Here is an 18,476-nt window from a genome sequence, read left to right as displayed (position 1 = left end):
TTAGGTATTTTGCACCACTGCTGTCCAGTCAGTATTTCTTTAAATAAAAGAGAAACTGTAGGCATGGGTGGACCTTAATTTTGGATCAAAAAATGGCGATCACTTTGAAAAATATCCATCACCATTATTATTTCTGTTCAGATCTGTGCTAAAATTTCCCTTTTTGTAAGAGCACAGTTTTTAAAAAATTTTTTTAGCCCTCAATCTGGCTCCCTCTACCCCCTTCTCGAGTGCTTCTGGGAGTGCTTCTGACATCATAGTATGGGAAATACACGACAACAGCGGCTTTGGCTTCTGTCAGTTTTAGCATAGTGGTTTCTGCAACTTTCAGTAGAATGCTGCACGTTAAGACATAAAACAATGCACAGTTATTGAACAGTGTGGCTACTGCATTGCCTTTTTGAGATTTGTTTGAAAAGGCTGTCTGATTATATTGTTTGCTCTTATTTACACACATGTTTTGTTAATCTGACGTAATAATTCACCACATTTCCCTTTTGGCCGGTTAAGAATAATTTTATCAAAACATGAAGGATGGAATGTTTTCACCCAGTTCCCTCACTTTGAGCTAGTGGCTTTTGATTTTATTTTTATTTATTTATTTTTTCAACCTTTTTTCTTAGATGGAGGTCTACATTAAGGTTAAGGTCATTGGTGTGTGGTGAAATGCTGCTTCTCTAAGGTTAATGAGGGAACATTTTGCAGTGTGGGACATCGTGAGAGAAATCCCACTTGGGATACTCTGTGTGCTTTTCTAGGGGGATCCAACAGCCCCCAGGGGTCATGGGAAAACATCTTCATTGGATGTATTTTCTCTGATGCGGATGGAGTAGGGGCCTGAGCAATGTTTTCAAGAGGAGAGGTCTGGCTTTGTTATCTGACATCCTAAGCACAAATGTAAACTGAATGGATGGTCAGTCTCACCCTGTGTTGCAGCTGTTCCCTCAAGGCTGGACACCTTCTGGCTTTTTAGCTCTTATGTTTTGCTCATGCTAAGATAAGGTCAGGGTATTCATTCAGTTTCTGCTGGTATTGAATTTGAGATCTGCCCTTATTTTGCCTTCAAAGAGCACGTATGCTCCAGCTGCTGGTTGCAGGCCCAGGGTGATGTGGAGCAAAGTGAAGTGCCAAACATTATTGTAAACCAGCTTGAAGATACCAGGGTCTAATGCACTGTAATAGCAATGTCTGTCGCTTTCAACAGACTCACTTTGGTAAACGCCTCTTTTAGTATGCTGTGTATGTAGCCTTCGGATAGATGGGTTTCTCTCACACTTTCTGGCTAGCGTGCCAAAATAGATTCATCGGGAGCTGAATAACATCCTTTACACACAAATTCAGAATCAAGTGTCAAACTATGGTGCTAAAAAGAGTACAGCAGGTTTTCTGAGAGGGTTTGGTCTTTAACTGGTTGGTAATTGCAGAGGCTTTATGGTTATACAATTAATTTGTTTCTCTTTTTTGGTCTTGATCTAATAAAGAGATATTTTGATAAACTCAATTACATTTTCCCCCTCAGTACATCTGTAGCACACACAAATGTAAACAGTTAGTCAGTTAGACAGCAGGATCAAGTATTGCATTGTCTTATGCTTCCAACAGTATGTGTTGTTTTGGCCTCGCCATCCCTACTGAAATACTTCTGTTTTCTTGTTCTAGAGATCATTCATAATCCCACTTGTCAGGAAAACGATGCTACTCACTAGCATGTAAATTCCAAATTTGACCTTGATATTTAAAAAATGTTCATGTTTTGTAAAAGTACGCTTCCTTTTGTGTCCAGGTAAGGTCATGTGAGTGTTGGGTAGGTTGCCAATAGGCCCAGCTGGGTAGAACTTTGGGCTCCCCACACTCAAGATATTTTGTAACTCTTTTGATTGTCAGGGATGATGCGGCAGATACTGCAACTGAAGCTCATCAGGCATAGGTTCGAATGCAGCTCACTCTGTGTGAAGTTTACATGTTCTCCTTGTGTCTGCATGGGTTTCCTCCCACATTCAAAAGACATGCAGTTCAGGTATGTTGGCAAAGCTCAGTTGCCTGTAGTGTGTAAATAAGTGTATGCATGTGTGGCTGTCCTACAATGGACTGATGTCTGCAGCTCTGACCAGGACTAGTGGTGGGTGATTTTTTTTTTTCTCTGACAGGTGGACCCTTATTGAGTGGTGAGAAGGTGTAAGAAAACTGAATGGCTCATTCTTTCAGGTTCAGATCCTGTTTAGGTAAAGAGTCTTAATAGTCCTATATGATCACTGCAATAATAGACTGAAAAAACATGTAAAATTAAGTTTGTGTCACCTGAAGGGGAACCTGGTAAATTATTTTAGCTAACACTTTTGCTAAATGGAATTTTGTTAGAAATGTTTTAAATGAAAATTCTGGTGTTGTACACAACAATCAGCCTTGGATGGTCTTGCTTTATTTCCTCAGGTTATGATTCATAATGTTTCAGAGTGATTGACAGCTTTATAGATTTTTTTTCTTGTTTTCTCATGTATGTAAAAGTACTGTCAACTCCAAACCCTGGTATTCTGAAGCCACAAACAGCAGTTCGGTTTCACAATGTTTACGTCATTTTGGACAAACCCTCTGGGATAGCCATAGGAACCCAATCTCAGCTCATTATCCTCTATTTAGAATCCTGAATTTCCCTGCTAATGAGCAAAAATACTACGTGGCTGGAGCTCTGGGAGCACCCACGATCATATCTGTTATAGCAAGACATATAAAATGGGCGTAAAATTTCGTTAGCAAAGCGCAAGCCGGAGTCCCCAGCATCTGCAGTCATTCCTCATTATTCACCTTGTTAACCCCCATGTTCATTTCATTACGGTCTGATTTTTTTTTTCTTTTAAGTTCCTGACCTCTACTCCATGGCTGAGTTTTCTGAGGAGACAGACACTGAGATGCGGAAACCTCACACATCTCCAGAAACCATTCATATATCACAAGGAACAGTATATAGGACAGTTGGCCTATACTGATCTGAACTTTTCACTTGTGCTTTCTTTTTTTATGAGGGGCAGTAGAGTATGCACTGGGGGTGTGGTGGCGCAGTGGGTTGGACCAGGTCCTGCTCTCCCGTGGGTCTGGGGTTCGAGTCCCGCTTGGGGTGCCTTACGACGGACTGGTGTTCTGTCCTGGGTGTGTCCCCTCCCCCTCTAGCCCTACGCCCTGAGTTGCTGGGTTAGGCTCCGGTTCCCCGTGACCCCATATGGGACAAGCAGTTCTGAAAATGTGTATGTGTGTCTATATAGATATATATGTATATTTGTGCCTTTAGCCATATCAGCTGGATACATTTAGAAAGAAAGAAAATCTTTAAACTGTTAACCACACCTCTGGATGTTGTGATCTATGCCTCAGTAACTTCAGAAGACAATGTAGACAAAGTTTTACCTGTTTAAATTACCAGTCTGGACACTAGATAGGGTGCAGTGGGTACTCGAGTGGATAGAGCTGCTGTTTTTGGATCTGATGGTTGCCGGTTTGAATTGCCCGGTTACACCCAGGTCAGCCACCCGCTCTCCCTATGGGAACGAAAAATAACAAGTCCATATGCTTAGAGGGAAGGAAAAAAATGCAGCACTTTCCCAGGCAGATCCTGTAATAAGGCTGTGTTGATAGGCACTTAACCCTATGAGTTCGTTGAAGAAATTATGATTACCAACATTGCCCCAAAAAAGAAAAATGGATGGATTTTTTTACAAGCAAATGGAGATTTTAGTCCATACCAATTGAGGACTAAAGTGTCAGACATTCTCAGAATTATGGAGAGCCAGTAATGTGGAACACAGCCCCAATTCCCATAAAAATAAATCACTTTTCCAATAGTATGGAAATGAAAAATAATACGGAAGAACCAAGTGGTATAGCATTTCAAGGAAACAAAGAATGAACAGTGTGTCAGCTTACAGAATCAAACTATTGTTGCTCACACTACGTGTCTGATTTCTGTTATTTTTCCCTGTCTTTTGAAACATAGTTTCCATCTCCTTGAGATGTGGTGGAGGTAGCTGAATAGTGAGTTGGATGCCAAGTATCTGTTCTTTTATGTTATAGCCTTCTCCCTGTAGGGAAACACTCTTCAGTACTTTGTCAGCTTGATGTCTCATATTTACCAGGTAAAGAAATACTGTAATGTGGTGTATGTTGTGTTTCTTTGTGTACACTCCAGAAGAGAGCAATTTTATTAAATTAGAGCATAAATCAGAAGGAAGTCAAAATTTAATTCACCGTAGCACTAGATTCTACTTACAGAATAACAGCGTAACAATGAAAAGTTTTTTTGTCCCTGTTACATTTAAAAAATTTTAAGTTATTAAAGAGTGAATGGTCAAACTCTTATCAATGATTTGTTTCTTCCATCGTCCAGGGCAATTGAACTTGAGTGTTATGTCAGCGTGTGAAAGACAGAATGCTTGTGTCATCAAGATGTCGCCAACATCTGACCTGCACACACAAGTATACATACTCGCATTCGTAAAGGCGTGCATAAGTGAAGGCATCTGTGCACTGAAACAAACTTACAAACAGATACTTGCATTCACAAACACACACTTGTGTTTTTGCACTTTGTGTAGAAGTTAACTTTGGGACCTTAACTAGAGTGACCTTCTCCTTGTTATCATCTTTCCAACAGCATCCTCTGAGTCTGTTCTCCCTTTACCTCATCACCTCCGGCCATCCTTAGGCACTCAACTCAAATATTAAAGTTCAAGCAAAACATAAATTGAAGCAGGTATTATTTTAAAGTACAATTCATACTGGACATCATTAAAGGCTAAACTGTGGCCAAAGGGGTTTTTTTTAATAAAAGTCAGCATTATGTGCATAAATATTTGAAATAAGGGCTGCCAGAAGAATAATAATAGTGACTTGCCCTCCCTCAACTACACACCTGCTACATACTCAGTCCCAGAAAGTATGTATGTGGACCATATTTTTGCTTTTCTTCTCATCTTTAAATCTTGCTCTTACTGGCTTTAATCCTTCATACTCATTTCTGTTTTTATGATCATTTGAACACTACCTGTTTTCTATTGGTGTGTAGTACAATAACAGGGCCCTCAAATAAATGGTATGTTTGGAAATAAATAGTATGGTTGTGTCTTCAGTGCAAGGATCACTTTATTTTTTGCTATGGCGCTTGTTTTCAGAAAGACTAGCACAAAAGCTGCAAAAAGAAAGTAGTCTTTAAGCCTGTGTGTAGATCATGTAGCTTTCTATTTCTTTCAGAATGCTCTCTGATGCATCCAGTACTGTTTTGGAAAACGTAATCCTGGTTGACTTAAGCGTGAATAACACCTATGGGGCATTTTGTCTCATATTAAAGAATGAAATGGATGATGCAAGGGGTATTCGCATATGAGTCAGCCATAAATGAGAGCTATATGTTCCGCATTTTGTTTTGCGCATTCTGAGCCAAATTCCAGCTTTTGTTTGCTTACCTGCAAGGAAAAAGCTTCTATATAGCAGTGAGCACCTGTCACACAGCAAAGCCATAATATGTGTAGAACTGATGTGGGTAAATTCACCTTCTACCTGGATACTGATGAGCTCCTTTGTAGTAGCTGTGTACCTGTCTTTATACCATCTGCAGGTTTCAATCAGTGCAGGCAGACGGCTGAGGAACCCAGAGAAGCCAATGAGATGACTGTATTGTAACACCCTATGATTTTTTTCTGGGTTGGAAAGCAAGAGTGAGAAGGTGATAGGGTTCACTGCTGTAACAAAGAAAAGATAATGTTTGTGTAAAGCATCACAATGTAGTGAGCAGTAAAGGTGTTATTTGATTACACATGCAGGATCAATCATTTCAGCTGATTGCACAATTTATCACTTTACAGTGAAGGAAACTGAATAAATAATCAATGTACCTTGGACAATTTTCATATTGTATGAAGATGGCACATTTGTTGTATTCTATAAGTATGCATTAAAACCACCACTGTATTTTATTTTACATTACTAATTTGTTTAAGCCCAATTAAAAAAAAATACTTATATAATACTCATGCAATGCAGAATAAAGCCATATGATTTTAGAACCCAGTATTTAAGGATAGCTTTTTAATTACAGTGACAAGGACAAAGGTCCCATGGCCAAAGGCACTCTGTTTGTATCTATTTGTCCCTTGAGTGTGTTTAGCTGGAACAAAAGAACACTTTGAATGATGCAAATGATCCTTTATTTTCCTAAGCCATTATTTTACTTAGTGTCCTGTGTCCTGTTGATATGCTCTGCTACCAATAGCCATTTGCAAATCTTATCCTGAAAGAGGATAAGTGGCCAGCAGCGACCACATAAACCCCTGTCAGACACACAAAGCAAAACATCATAACTGCCCTTTTAGTATTTAGAGTGAAAATAGTAACAAGCAGAGAGAATCACTTTGTCAGCTTCAACGATGCAGCTGATGTGTTGTACACAGTTTGGCACTGAATGAGTTTGAATGAGTCGTTTTCCTAATTTGCCTTTAACCAGACGTATTTTGCAAGAGTCCTTTTTAAGAACTTAATCTGTTTTTTAAGCTTACCCCTCTAATTTAGCTATACGTCTTTCATGTGATGATACTGCTCTTTTAGAGCCTTGGTTGGCAGCAGGATTTGGTTTCAAAGCACATGTGTAGCAAATGAATGAAAAAAATTCCAAAATTCTTCATTTAAAGGGAAAAAGTAAAGAATAATTCAAATTACCTGAGTAATACACACAAATGAAATATTTTCAATGACATAACAAACTTGTGAATATTAGTTATTTTTTTCTTTCACAAACAGCTGAAAATATGCATATGTGAATTCAGTCCACATCTCAGTTCCACCTTATTGGATGCCCCGTACTGAATATCTGAATATACAATAATGTTAATAATAAAATTATTATTATTATATAATAACAATATTAACATATATTTACTAACAAAATTTAAAATTGCAAAGCCACCTCAACCCAAACACACACACACACCGTCTGAAACCGCTTGTCCCGAGCAGGGTCATGGTAAACCGGAGCCTACCCGGCAACACAGGGCGCAAGGCTGGAGGGGGAGGGGACACACCCCGGACGGGACGCCAGTCCATCGCAAGGCACCCAAAGCAGGACTCGAACCCCAGACCCGCCAGAGAGCAGCACCTGGCCAAGCCTGCCGCACCCCCCCTTTAAACCAAACATTAACAAATAATTTTAAAATAGGAATTTTCTGCTACACTTTTGTCATCAGTTTGTTATTTTCTAAAATAGCTTTATATTATAATCCACTGCTTTTTCTGTGTGATTCTAAAAATGTAAATGTGTAATATCAAAGATTTGTCTAATGATGTTCCTTTTCACACTTCTGCCAGTCTGATCTTAGACGCACAAACTGTTTGAAAGTTTTATTGTGTGATTAAATATTGCTTGCCACATTCTTTCATGAACACACACACACATTTTCTGAACCACTTGTCCCATATGGGGTTGGGGGGTACCGGAGCCTACCCGGCAACACAGGGCATAAGGCCGGAGGGGGAGGGGACACACCCAGGACGGGACACCAGTCCGTCGCAAGACACCCCAAGCGGGACTCGAACCCCAGACCCACCAGAGAGCAGGACCCGCTCCAACCCACTGCACTACTGCACCACCGCGCCCCCCTCTCTTTCATGAACATGCAATACCAAATTGGTATAAAGATTTTATACTGACCAGAACACTACCACAAACATCCACACCCAAGCAACAGTACTGGGCGTGAGCAGTGGATTGATGTATGAGCACAAATTGGTTGGGCAATGTGCTGTACACCCTCTTTCCACTGAGGTCAGATCAAAGGGCAAAGGTAAAGCAATTACTAAAGCTGTAAATTAACCTTTTCCCCCCTTTGCCTGGGGGCTTCAGGGTTCTTGGGAAGTGATTCAGAGAACACTATGCGGGTGAATTCTCCACGGATTAATGGGGACTCACCAGGTGGCAATTCTCACGGAGGCCAAGGCACACTCTGGGGTGACTCAGTCCGTGGCTAATGCTCCACCTGTTTGTTTGATGACAGTCACCCCACAGGCACATGCACAACCAGGGAAGCATTGAGAAGCTGATGATTCACATTCATTCTGTGGTGCTGTGCAGTATAATTCAGCCTTGGTTCTATTATGGGCTCAGTAGCATTCCTAAGAATGTGGCACCCGCAATAACTCTGAAAAGGCTGATAGTTGAAAGTGATTGATGTTTTTGGGGTTCTGTGCTTTTGGGTTCACTATCCCTAAGCTTGTTTTCTATTGGTGACTGATTGTTTCATGAGCAAATGTTGCCATCCGGACTAAGTGGACCCTGTGAATTTTTATCTGCCCCCCCCCAAAACCCCAGAGAGCGGCCTTCTGCGGGGGCCGTCCTTCACCAAACAGCCTGGCAGCATCGTGTTCCCCCTGCGATCTGCTGATTCCAACCAAGAGGTGGTGTTCAGCTGTGAAGCACAAGGCCACCCACCTCCTTCTTATAGGTGAGTGTACATCCTACAGACATCACAAGCTCTTCCTTGGATTGCTGTCTGCAGGTCTAAGAGGAGATGTTCGCATGCCTTAGCACAGGTACAGGGACGGGTAGAGGTACTCGTCCTCTGAGACATTGTCCATGTTCCTCAACATTCATCGGGAGTAGTTCCTATTTTGTCTAGTAGGGTTCAGCTATAAACATTAGCTGGCCTTCTTTCACTTTGTCCCTTATGTGGTCTAAAGCTTCTAAACAAAGCTTGAAACTGCATCCCTCATTCTCGGCAAATTGGCAGCTAATTTGTTTTGTAATTCAATCCAGTCCTCTGTGTATTTCCGTCACTATAGATGTATCCATATCAATTCCATTAGCTGCTGAATTAATAACAGCTGACAAATTAGAATTGTCTTAGACAAATTGTAGCAAGTCCTTTGCATTTGTTTGTTCAATTAAGTTTCACTTTCATCATTATCACTCTGCTTTACCCCAAGTAATATATCCATTATTTAATATATCATGAGATTAAGTCATTTTTCTCAATGATGTTGCAAATAGTTACATTAATACGATTGTAAATCCTTTTTCCTTCTGTATAATGGGATCTAATTTTCCGATTTTCCCACTAACAAAGCAAGGCACATTAGGTCGGCTGAATGGAGAGGAAGTTGTGGTATTTCCAGTATGGGATTTTCTTATAAACACAATGTACAGTATAACAATATGGCTTCTGATCAGAACTGTCATTAGAGTGTGCAGTGGGTTATTTATCTTTGAGTCACCTAAGGGTTTATTTTTGTCATGTGGCAATTTTAGGAAAAATCCACAACATGTAGTTTAATGTTACAAAAACAGTGCTATCACATGTGAGAGTAATTTAACCTGTACAGCTCATAAACTATTAAAATCACATATGTAAATATTTCTCATTAAACACAAAACTGTGAAACTAGATCCATGGTGCTGTAACTCAGTCCCTTGACCTTTTCCAATATCTTTCATCATGGAAAAGAAGTTTTGCATGTTTGTGTGTTTTAATAGCAAACCTAATGGGCTTTATGCTGCTGAGGGCTGGAGTCAGCCGCCGTACAACAGCATTGGTTAATTCTAGATGTGCTCTGCAAAACACAAGGCCACTTATCAAGGAATGTGATGACAGTGGTGCTGTAATTTTAGTGGGATTCTTTATTCAACAGCCGGGTTCTTCTGCTGAGTTCTCTGCTTCTCAGTCAGTTGTTTTTTAGAGTATGTGGCAGTGGTAATAAAGGGAACAGTGACACTTTGGGAAAAACATTAGGTTCAGCTCTCAAAAACATAACAACTTCACACCATTAACTATGGGCTTCAACACAATTATATTCAGGAAACCAAAATTTAGATGTTTTTTTCTTGTTTTTTCCTTTAATTTTCAGGTATTTACAGAAACTTATACATGGTAAAACACTGTCAGTTTTGGGAAAAAAAATTGTTTCCAGCAAGAGTACTCAATATTTTACTGGTGCTATTTATACCAATAAACCTGAAAGACGTGCAGGTAAAAAGAAAATAAAAGCTGTTGTGTTGAGGCAACAAAAGAAATGTACAATGGTCATTTGCAGCTAGTGCAATCCCTGTTCCTGGGATGCCTCGGCTCATAGCTTTATTCGTCTATCAATAGTTTGCTGTGACGTATCGTGGTTAAAATCAATCATGTTTGCACACAGAACTCACCGAAGCAAGTGTTAGAAGGATTGGTACATTTAATACTTGGGACTGTGCCAGCCTACCAAATGAGCTCATCAGCGGTTTGCCTGTCAAGGTTGCTGTGCCATTATGTTAGAGCCCACACTCATCTGCAGGGAAGCAGCAGCGAACTCGGGCTGACCGCAGAGTAAATCATGTGGACAATGCGTTTATCCAGCACCTAAGGCGAGCACTACACTGTTACCTCACAGGCTTAAGTGTTCTTCATTCCAAGGTACAATGAGGATACAGCCTACCGACACACAGGCATACCCAAGCTCAGAGACCAGCAGGAATCAGTCTTCATGTGGTTTGCCTAATGATGATACAGAAGACAATACAAGCATTTGTCTTTTATTCCACAAAATGACATCTTTAACTGCAGAACAATTATTTCTCAGCACAGTTTGTTTACACATGAAAAAATGTGATTATTCTTTAGCCTAAACCGAATCGCCTTTCATACACATAATTATTTTGAAAGATGAAGAAGCTGTTTGCACTGAGTAAGGTCATGCCTGCCGAGTACCATAAATGGTTTAGGTGGTAAGTGTACACTTCCCATTAGTCTTCTAATAGAAATGGTTCTTTCATGTATGGAAGACTGTCAACCAAGAGAAAGACAAGCAATGAGGGTAGTCGTAAGGCAACGAGTCCAATCAGAAATACTTTGTGAAGGACTTTAAATGAACTAGGTTGCTGCATTAAAAGTTGAGGTGATGCTTTCTATTCGGAAACTAAAGAAAACCTTCGTAGTGACAGAGCCTATTTCACCGCGGTGATAATGCCAGATGATTAAAGGTATCATCTAAGGTCACAGTTTCTCCTCCACCAGGACAGGGGCAGCACACTCTTCAAAGCAAATGCATCATCATAAGTGGTTCTAAACTTTTCCTGTGTCCTAACCGTTCTCTGAAGGTGATACCAATTCATTTCTGAGGCAAGTCGAGAGCAGATATCATTAAATCTCCCATTTTTCAGCATGAGGAAATACTGGAAACAGAATGTGTAACATGAACCTGTGTTTACACTGGCAAAATACAGAAACGCTGGACTGGACTATTGTAGTTTCTCTGTATTACTGGTTTAATCCTCTGTGAATTTCACATGTGTTGTAACAGTAACTGTCTAGTTGGTTTGTTTTCAGCCATATATGACATTTGAATGGAAAGGCTGATGTGTAAATGTAATCACATTGTTGTAGGTATTAGTGCTACTTTATGGGCTTTGCCTCAAATGCATTAAGTGTGAGTGTTCTGCACAATGGAAGACAGAATAATTAGTGTTCATCATGATCCCAATTTCTGGTGGAGAATAATTTGTTTACTTAAATATGTGCCTAATTGTTATTTATATCTGTTTATATTATTAATAAAACGAACCCATGTAAATAACAGTTACGATTGTCCTTCAATGCAACAGGCAAGTTTTAAACATTGATTTATACAATGGTTTATTTTTATTGATTGTTATGAAATATGTTTAAATTTAATTAATTTTGTCTTAGAATATGTGTTCCATCTATATGCTGCAGAGCAGTTACTGAAGTGTGATGGATAGGTCAGTTGCCTCTGTAAAATGACAAAAAATCAGAGTTAATGACTTATCAGTCTTGTTTTGCAAAAGAGAGAGAGGGAGATTAAGCTAAACCCCATGGTTTTATTTTTAGCCTCCAAGAATAAATTAATTTATCTACACCCCTTCCCCACCGTATAGACACAGACACACACACACACACACACACCTTCTGATGCCATTTACGCTGAGTCTCTCTCAGCTCAGTTCATTAGGTTCCCTCTGTAACTCCTCGAATCTATTCTGGCAGCAGTGGCAACTGGCTGAATCAGTCCAATCAGGCCATGCACGGCTGAGTGCCGCTCTCCTGGAGTGGCCCCCTCACTGACTATCCAGGCTGTCGCATCCTCTTGAAGGTGAGGACTGCATTTACCTCATAGTCGCATTACTCGCAAATGATGGCATACCAGACTTTCCTTCGCTAAGCGGAATGCAGTTGCACTGTAACGCTGCTATGTAAAGGAGCTTAAATGTTTAAAAGTATAACTCAGCAAAAGCAGTATGTTTGACTACAATAGCCTTAGGGTTCCAGGCCACTATAAGGTGAATGTTGAAGGGAAATAACAGATGCAATCAAAAGTGATTTTTGAGTATGTTGAATGCTTTCACGGGTGAAAAATAAATGGTTGGATCTAGATCTGACTGTGGAAAAAGTGACTAAGTGCTCAGCAGCAACACATGCTCTCAACAGGAGAATACCAGGGGTCCCAGACGTCTTAACTGCGGACAAAGAAAATTGACATAAGTGGAGAGACGCCACTGTCTGGAAGCATGATTATTGTTATTAATTTTAGACAGCAATCATACATCCTCGTCTCTGATGGTGATCGCCTCCTCCTCCGAATTATGATTATAAGTTGCCTTGACTCACTTTCTGAGTCAGGTTCCAGAACAAAACGGTAACATTTGCAATAATGACAGTACACAGGGTAGATTTGGATTCTGTGAGCCAGCCTCCCTTTTGAGTGCTGTAGGTATTCCCACAGGGTGAAACCTGGCCATCCAGCCAAAGAAAAAATCCAGAGGGAGGGACATGGTGGTGCTGACTGATGGAGTTCTAGACAAGGGAGAACAAATTCGTCTGCCTGTTGCTAAAATAAGCACCTGCCTGAAAGACAAAGACTTGTCTTTTGAAAGACACTGAAGAAATTTTCCCATGATGAAACAATCACGTTAGTGTATCCTCAGTTTCTAGGTTATGTGTCAACAAAAATTCTGAATTATTCTGCCAAATGCAGATAATATGAACCTTGAATTATCTGCCAGCTGCACCTTAAAATCATATGATTTCATTTTTTGTTAGTAATTTCTTCAAATAAGTCAAATTATTTCTGAATGTATGGCTCCTCTGTTCTTCTGACATCTTTTTCAGACTACAGTAATAATGATCCCACAGGAAGTAGCCTATCAGAAAATACATTGCACTGCTTTATTACTTGAAGAAATAGCATATGATATACCAGGATAGAAACTGTTGTGACATTTGATCTAATTGTAATATTACATTCATATTGATAAATTCTGACATTGGCATGAAAGTGATAGTGCGCTTACTGGATACAGCTGGATTTTGAACGTACTCTTCAAAGCTGTTCTTCTACAGCTCTGCTATGTCTTTCAGCAGCATCAGATCCTTTATTGATTCTGCATATCAACTCACCCACATTTTCCGTCACCTTTGTCTTTCGCTTTTACCGGAAGAAAAGAACAAGGCTCTCCGTTGTGGTTTTCATAGGCAGTATCAATCCGCTGTGAAGGAGCTTTAAAAATGTTTACATTTCCCAAAGCAATTTCGACAAGAAAGATGTGTGATTATCATCATGAGGGAAAAGGTGTTTTTGTGCATTGCCGATCAAATCAAAACACCGAAAACATGCTGCTTTCAGAGGAATTTTCACACCACTTCAGTTTGCAGTAATGACGCTTCAACGCATTGCAAGATCAGTCCGATTTCAGACTCAGAGAATTTCTTTCCTTGGAGGAACTGCTTAATGGCTTATCAACAGTTTTATGCTACTTTTTTGTGTGCGTGTTTAGCTTTGCTTAAGGCAAGTCATATTTTCATTCTTCATTGATCTCCAAATATCCAACATTAATATCTTTCCAGTTCTGCAGTCCTTTTAAATCTGAAGGGTATGCCTTTTAAATGCATTGCTTTTACCTGCAGACCTTTTATGTGTTATCATGTATTGTTAAAATATTCTTTTATTTTTTCTCCTGAGTGTCTTAATATGTAGTGGGTTATGCGCATTAAGTGGTACAACAGAGTACAATAAATTACATGATTGTGACCTTTTCACCTTTCACAGTTCCAGGAATATTTTTTGGCTGTGAAAAAGGATAATTACAATACATTTAGAACATGTGTTTTGCACTTTGTATGGAGGTTAGAGCAAAACATTTAAACTTCATTTGGAAACAAGTTGCAATGCAGTTGAAAGACACAAATAATGGACTTTCAGATACATACCCTGTTGTTTCAAAATTTGTCTATTGGCCTTCTGCCTCTATAACTGGAGTCTTTCCAGCTGAATGACATAAACTATACCACCGTTCACTCTTCCAGCATAAACAGCATAACCCACTGCCTACAGTAGGAGTTTTTCAGCTCTGTGTCCTTCTGCCCTCTTCCATTTAAAAGCTCTTTAAATCACATAACTAAGAATTATAGTGACAGTTCAAGTAATAATTTAGCTTATTGTGTCTCTAAATATGTAATGTTTTCATCTGGATTTGGAAGTCAGGTATTTTCTGAATGTTTTTGTTTGAGTGTGAATAGAGTCACTGAGCTTTGTTCCACTTGCTCCCTCCTGTCTTCACACAGATCGACAGAAAGATTTGGACTCACAAGGACTAATAGAAGAGGGGCTGTTTGCATGTGGGGCAGGGGTGGGAGGCAGTATCTTGGTTTTTTAAAGCAGCGCCTGGCAGTTTTACAGTCAGACCTCCTCACGAAGAGGAGAAATCCTTTCTCAGAGAGTATCTCCTCTATGTGGCTAGATGCATGGTAAATAAATACTAAATTGTAGATGTTTTCATGAGAAATTAGCCATTAAAATTAAATGCACAAAAGTAGTCATAAACTTAGCCACTTCCTTACAGTGTGTCATTAAAAGAGAAATTCAGACTTCCTCATTCTTCCTAACTGAGGCTAAGTTTACCATCTCTGGAAGCCTTAAGGCCCATCAGTGCAGCAAGTTCCTCTTCAGCACTGGAGCCCTGAGTCGCAAGGTTGATCTCTGTCAACATTAAATACAAATCCTCAACTTAGTCCTATTTTAATTCACATCACACTATGGACTGCCACGCCTGAGGGAACAACAGCAAGATTATAGAAACCAAACAATTTATTGCACAGAGCATAAACAAACACAAATAAATGCATATATGCTATTGTACAAAACCAGTGAGCTCAGAGACACCACTGAGCAGTGCTTAAAGCAAAATTCTGTTCCTCGACGTAAGTCATTGCGATCTAGTGTTACATGACTATACTATTAGAAGTTAATGAACAGTTCACTGTTGGAGCCTGGGATAAACAGCCACAAACTGTCGCTCTCAATGTGGAAATGAACTGGAGCATATGGGCATTTGAAGACTGTTGTTGCAGCAATTGCCTTTTCCAATCACCAGGTGATAGGCCTCGGCAAGAAGACAGGAGGGTACAAAACAGGTGCAGTCTTGCGTTATAGTAAATATGGAAACAGTGACAGAAAGAATGGATGTTGCTGGCCTGAACAACTAGGGAACAGTAAAAGGTGATTGTAAAAAGGTACAATGCATCTCCAGGAAACCCTATAGATACAATTTTACCAGTTCCTTGGCTAGGCATCCAAAATGGTGTTGTGTAGAGTAAGGACTGTTGATAACCTGTGATTACGAACTGTACTGTATATCATGCATTCAAGGTTTGACCTATGCACTAAATGCAAGCTGGTGTCTCAAAAGGCAAACACCATTAGATGCTATGGATATTTCATGACAAAGTATCTTTGTAATTTAACTTGGGCTTGTGTGCGGAGGTGTTTAGCAGTCTTAGTTTGCTCATCTCTCTATACATTTTCAGTCCACTGACCCGTAACTCAGTCATGTTTGATGCACTGCATTACCTTTCTAAAATTGGCAGTTCGAGCCTTTGCATAGCATTGAAATTAAATCAGACTTGCCAAAATATCAGTGCCTTTTAAACAATTAAGACCCTTCTTGTTTCTCAGTTACAAGCAGCTCTTTGATCCCATTGTTATTGTGTTTGTGTTTCACTGTGAGTCAGTACTGAGCTCTGACTTTTTGCATATCTTTGGAAACCCGTACTAGAGGGTGGCATTGTTTGGCATCATTACACTTGTTAATTAGTAGCAATGTGCATGCAATTTCCATATCATTTCACTTCTATGTAAATCCTGATCTCCAGCCAATAGTGTCTAGGGAGCCACATCTGATGGGAGTGTTAGTTCAAAGCCTCAGCCCTGTCACTTTCTGGACGCCTTTTCATTTTGCCCAATTTGTCGAGGTTTTCAGGCGTGGGCGCGGAAGGCCTGATCCATGAGACTGAATAAAAGGGGAATCGAGAAGAAGTCGTCCTGGAGTCACTTTTGATGAAAGGCTTCTGTGCCCAGCAGTCGGCTGCCCTAAAGGCATACAGTGATTCAGTGCACCCTGAGGACATAATGAGGAACTAATCAGCGTTGGCCCAATCATGACAAGTAATGGCTTTCTTCGAAACAAAGGAACAAAGAGCTCAATCCTGCTTACTCATCTGTTTAATGTCTTCCTTACCAAGTTTGATTTGAACAGTTTCTGGATGGATTCATAAAAAGGATATATCTCACGCCCTAAACAGTTATTAGTCAATGGATTAATATATATGTACATTTTTACATTATTTGAAACAGGTAGCTAAATGCTGATGGTGAAAGGCTGACTGCTATTGTACGTAAATAATACTTTGCTGTGGTTACCGCCAATATCAATAATGATCTTGTATAGTACAGCATACGCAGGGCGCGGCCATTTGTTTTAATTACTGCTCCTGAGTAATGAAGGGCCCCAGTTGTTCTGTTATAATTACAGCTTTACAGTGATGAAAGCATGTGATTATGCTGCTTGACTAGACTGATTGCAAGACGGATGGGGTAAGACCTGGGCAGTATCCTGCAGAAGGTGAGATTAGCTGCACAGACTACTTTGGATGATGGCTTCCCTTTTCTGTATCTGAAAGGAAGAAATGTGGCTCAAGAAGACTGACAATCTTGTGAGCTGAACAGATGCTGGCAATCTAGCTACTCCTCTTTGGATGTGGAAACTAAGAATAAAGGGGATGCTAACATACTGCAGAGTATAACAATACTGCAGAGTGCCATCGAGTCAAATCTGAGGGTATTGAAGTGGTTTACCATTGTTTTCTCCCATGTGGACTGTGGGAAGAAACACGTACAAATATGGGGTGAACATGCAAACTCCGCACAGACTGAGTAAGGCTCATACTACCAATGTGAAATCACAGCCAAGGTGCTATAAGTTGGGAGAACAGTACAGTAGGGTTGCAACAAGAGAATATTTTTTGAAGTTATGACAGGAGGATAACACTACCATTACCTACTCTTGTGAGATACTACTTCAGAAGGCACTGATGGTGAACATGCTATGAACGTAACCATAAAATTCCGAAATGTTCTAAATCCTTGCACATTCTGTAGTTGTCACGTGGAACTGAGGACACAAGCAAGGTTGGACCCGAGTACAGGATCGTTTATTTGGAACCACGGGGTCGGGCAAGTTCTCGTTGTCAGGGACGGGCGAAGAGTCGATTGATCGGCAGTCAGAGCGAGAGTGAAGATCCACAGACGAAGTCAGGGGGCAAGGCGAACAGTCAGAAGCTAGGAAACGAAGAACAGGAACCAAGAACGAAGGAGACCGGGACATAGGCGCAAACAAGACAGTTGTCTCGATGAGATTCCGTGGGTGTGAAGGGACTGAGAAGGGTCTTTTAAAGCTGAGTGCTCTGATTGTCATCAGATGCTTGATCAGCAACAGGTGCTGTTCATCGCGGTGCGGGTGTGGACGTGACAGTAGCATTGTGTATGATGATACAAATATGTTAAGAACATATTTATGGACTGTATGGGTTGTACCAGAAGCAACACCAAAGGCATAGTAGAGGTACCAGAACATGTGTAAGTCTCATCACAATGAAAGTGATTTATTTGTTATGACAGTTTGACAGCTTTCAACATGACAAATCAAACCAATGCTAATTTGTGAATAAGCATTTGCTGAGAGTTTAAGCTACCGCTTTTGTTTTACAGGTGGAAGCAGAACGAAACATTAATCGTCCCTAAAGCAAGCTCCCGCTACAACATGTTTGGGGGAAACCTGCGTATCAGTCACCTGGTTAAAGAAGAGGACGAGGGGACGTACCAGTGTCTTGCATCCAACTCCTTTGGCACCATCATCAGCAGAAAGGCAAAGCTCTCCATTGCCTGTAAGTCAAGTTTTTTTTCAACAGCTGCAAGTTTAGAGTTTGCATTGTGTGTGTGTGTGTGTGTGTGTGTGCAAGTTTAGAGTTTGCATTTCAATACCTGTAAATGTTATCAACAAGCATCTCAATGACTTTTTAAGAGTGTTTACAGTGCAACAGTATTGGCATGTACATCCCTAGTTAAGTAAACTTTAGGGAAAGGGTACTAATTGTAGAAATATGAATTCTAGAAATGTC

The 18,476-nt window shown here is 40.2% G+C and overlaps 1 protein-coding gene across 1 annotated transcript in view; it reads left to right on the top strand.

The window, feature by feature from the left end:
• LOC108939516 (contactin-4-like) overlaps nucleotides 1-18,476 on the top strand; it is a 123,957-nt gene that overhangs the window by 19,502 nt on the left and 85,979 nt on the right. The window contains exons 3-4 of the mRNA XM_018760910.2: nucleotides 8,345-8,477; nucleotides 18,067-18,242. Of these exons, the coding sequence (XP_018616426.2) occupies nucleotides 8,345-8,477; nucleotides 18,067-18,242 (309 nt within the window). The remainder of the gene's footprint in view (nucleotides 1-8,344; nucleotides 8,478-18,066; nucleotides 18,243-18,476) is intronic.

The sequence above is a fragment of the Scleropages formosus genome, chromosome 2 (assembly GCF_900964775.1).
Source record: "Scleropages formosus chromosome 2, fSclFor1.1, whole genome shotgun sequence".
NCBI lineage: Eukaryota > Metazoa > Chordata > Actinopteri > Osteoglossiformes > Osteoglossidae > Scleropages > Scleropages formosus.
Note: the sequence above shows the minus strand (reverse complement) of the source record. Positions and strands in the feature narration are given on the sequence as shown.